Raw genomic sequence first — 3627 nt, 5'->3', positions numbered from 1 at the left:
TTTCACTATAAACAATGGATCCAAGTTCTTTTACAATACCTTTGGTTCTTTAGTACAAGGCTATCTTTTATGTCAAGATTTTTATCCAAACTTGAATTTTAGCTTTCTTGAGTTGTTTATCTACTTCGTTATGAATTTCTAGATCTTTATATTCACGGGTTCGCATCACATTGCTTCTAAGAAATTGCATCAGCTCCCCTTTGGTCTATTTTCAGTGTTAGAGAGCATAAAGAAAAATCATCAGAAGACCTAGATTAGTCAACCAAAGCATAAGCGGCAAGAGTCCTTGTTTCCAAGACATATCTTAATGAGTTCCAGTGTAATCAAATCAGGATTGCATAAACAAATCTTGATACATGAATGTTCTATCAAGCCAAGTCTCTCTTTTCAAAGTGGATAACAATCAACTACATCATGCAAAGTGGTTAGAACCAAGCAATGAAGAGAAAGCAACTTAGAAAAGTGCGGGCACTGGTCATATACAGCATGCAAAGGTTTGGTGGAGAAAACTCATGCACTTATTTCTGCTACCAACGGTTAGAAATCTTGCTCGACGTGTCTTGTGCAATACACTTCGGAGTCTAATCTAGCCTAGTGTGTAGAGGTTGCTCCGTACTGCGAGCGAACAGGTATGGCATTAAAAGTAATTCAAGTAGTTTGGCTAGAAAATGAAGTCCTACAAAGACCATAACCACAATTTAGTAGCCGCTTAATCAGTTGACAAAGACTTTTGAAGATGGTCAGGTCATTATTTCCCTTGTCATGCCGAGTCCTTTTTGGAGGGCAAGGGATTTCAAGTTTCAAATCGAAGAGACAGCATCAAAGATAGTGCACAATGGTATTTCTATTCTCCAAGAATATTCAGAGAAAACACAACTAAGGGAAGTGTGAAAAACTATACCCCAAATGTATTTGTAATGCACTGAAGGGTCCAGTAGGCATGTTGAAGTCGACAATTGGTACCATTATGGAGCTACATGAAGTCAACGGTTAGGAGAACCTATTTCTCACTCTTCAAATCATCTATGCAAGCTCCTGTGGTTAAGGTGGCACGGATATAGCAAAATAGCAGCTCGATTTGGTTACCCATTTGCAAGGACAGCAGTTTTTGTTATGGAACTAGACTGTATTTTCTGCAGTTCAGGCTCTCAAGTGCCTCTCTAAAAGCATCCAGTGACAAAGCTGTTATCATTTATATCATACCACGAGCCATGCAAATGCTTTTAGCGGCTTTATTTGTACACTACTCATGCCAAACAAGAAGGGAATGAGGTTGCCATCCTCTGAGCAAACTATTAGGTCCAAATGACACAAGCAGGATTGGTTCATAGATATTTAATTCCTTGAACAAAGGATTTGCATTCTGGCTCTAATCAATGAAGTACTTCAGTTCTCCCCGCAAAAAAAAAAAAAAGGGCATAGCATTTAGCTTCATGCATCAAATTAGAATGAACTCTTTTGATATAAATTTGAAACATGCTTTTAAACATAAAATTATGCCAAGAAGAGGGAACTACTCCATCATTTTTGAGAGCATCTCAGAAAAGAAATTGATGGAATCAATGAATGAAAGCAGAATCTTCAAAATAAAAAAATTGTAAAACAAAGCAAGAATTTAAGATTTTATTTCATTAAATTTGCAATTTACAAAAATGGTGCAGCATTACCATAAGTCGAGGTGAATTGCACCAGTGTTAGGAAGGAAGCAGAATATAAAGAAACTCCCCAGAAAACAATTTTGCTTTCAGTTCAATCCCTGCAAAACCAATTTCCAACACCATAACTAATAACCCAAACTATCCATGTAAATCATAAAAAGGTAATCAACAACAACAATGAATTGGATTATCCAACCAGAAATATAAACAACATGGATATGAAACTAGAGATTATCACCTTTCATGATTCAGGCACTTCTTGAACCTTGTATGAATCTGGTGTAATTTCAGCTAGCCACAACCCAGGGAAAATTGACTGTAAAATAGCCAAAAAAAAATTGTAAATCAGCATTCTGGAAACCAACTACAAAACAAAAATGAGTCAAATACTACAAAAAGGAAAGGAAATGGAAATCTACAACTTTTAATCTGATTAGTACTAGAACAAGAAATTTTTTGGAGGAAAAAATCAAATTCTATGGCTTGATAATTCTACAACTGACTGATTAGCCAATCACTCAATAAAAACAAAACTTTCCAACATTTTCTCAACAAACAAGCAAGAAAATCAAAACCCAGAAAAACTTACATCCAAATTCTTCTGTACGATTCGAGGCCTCTTCTTAGGCCTCCTTGGTGGCCTAATTCTAACCATCTCAAGAAAATCCTCTTCAATCTCTCTCTTTGATAAAGAAACCGAAAACTTGACTTTCTCCTTCATCTCGAAACTCTGCTGCCTCTTCACCATCAAACTCTCATAATATTTCTTTGGTGAATCAATCTCTAAATACCCCCTTGGAGAAACAACAACATTTCTCCTTGACGGCTGCTCTTCGATTCTTAGTGGAGCCTTACAAGCTGCCCTTCTAGTCCTCAAATTCCAGGGTCTTGGAGATTCATCAATATTTCCTCCTCCTTTCTCTTCCTCAACAACAAAAGGAGAAGAAGAAGGAAGCTTCAATCTTTTGGCAGCAGCATTGTTGACTTGAATCGGGTTTGGTTTATAATTCTTGTAAGAAACCAAATTGATGGGTTTTGATTGAAATCCTTGCTGGTGTTGATTATCATCATTGCTATTGATAATGTCATCACTGACTTTGACACATCTAAGGAGTCTCTGATTGCCCCATCTCAAACAAGGCAAAGAAAAGTTGTGCAGTTGCTTTGATCTCTCTTGAGATGATGAGGAAGCCATTGGTATTCGCAAACAAAACCACTACTTCTGAATTTGTGAGTCTTTCTTTATTTCATGTGAAGCTGTGTGTTGAAGGGGTTGGATTGTGAGGGAATTGTGGAATGAAGAGAGCAAACAAAAAGGATGGAGCTTTTGGTCATCAAATGAGATTGCTGTATGACAGGAATCCTTTTATATAATCTAATCGCCGGGGAATTTATAGTTATACTCTGAGAGATGTTAAATCAAGAGAGGAGAGGAGAGAGCGGTTTTAACGTTCGGGTAAAGACTTTGCTGTGGTTGGTTGGTGTTTCCACATTTGTTATTTACAATTGAAATTTAAGGTCCCTGTGGTATTTCATCTTCATCATATCAATCCCTGTGGTTCAGAAAAAGGATAACTGAGTCCTGCGAGGATCAAGATTATGAATCTTATTAATAATATGTTTGTTTCTTGTTTTAAAAGCATTTTAAAAAAAAAAATTATTTTTCTTTTTACTTTATATTAATTTTTTTTTGTTTTCAGATCATTTTAATATGCTGATATCAAAAATAATTTTAAAAAAATATATATTATTTTCTTATTAATAATATGTTTGTTTCTCGTTTTAAAAGTATTTTAAAAAAATTTGAAATTTTTTTATTTTTCTCTTTACTTCAAATTAAATTTTTTGTGTTTATAAATAATTTTAATATGCTGATGTTAAAAATAATTTTAAAAAATATTATTTTGATGTCTTTTTAAGTAAAAAATATTTAAAAATATAACCGCTGTTATATTTTTAAACACCCCAA

The 3627-nt window shown here is 34.6% G+C and overlaps 1 protein-coding gene across 1 annotated transcript; it reads right to left on the bottom strand.

Annotated features, from left to right (window-relative positions):
- Positions 1–1595: 1595 nt before the first annotated feature.
- LOC7486760 (uncharacterized) lies at positions 1596–3209 on the bottom strand. Its single transcript, XM_002317871.4, has 3 exons — positions 2248–3209; positions 1897–1974; positions 1596–1756 (listed from the first exon to the last, which is right to left on the bottom strand). The coding sequence occupies exons 1-2, from the start codon at positions 2851–2853 to the stop codon at positions 1900–1902; spliced, it is 681 nt and encodes a 226-aa protein (XP_002317907.1). The 5' UTR covers positions 2854–3209; the 3' UTR covers positions 1596–1756; positions 1897–1899.
- Between the last annotated feature and the right edge of the window lie 418 nt (positions 3210–3627).

This window comes from Populus trichocarpa, chromosome 12, assembly GCF_000002775.5.
Source record: "Populus trichocarpa isolate Nisqually-1 chromosome 12, P.trichocarpa_v4.1, whole genome shotgun sequence".
Lineage (NCBI taxonomy): Eukaryota > Viridiplantae > Streptophyta > Magnoliopsida > Malpighiales > Salicaceae > Populus > Populus trichocarpa.
The sequence above is the reverse complement of the archived record's forward strand: the minus strand, read 5'-3'. Positions and strand labels throughout refer to the sequence as shown.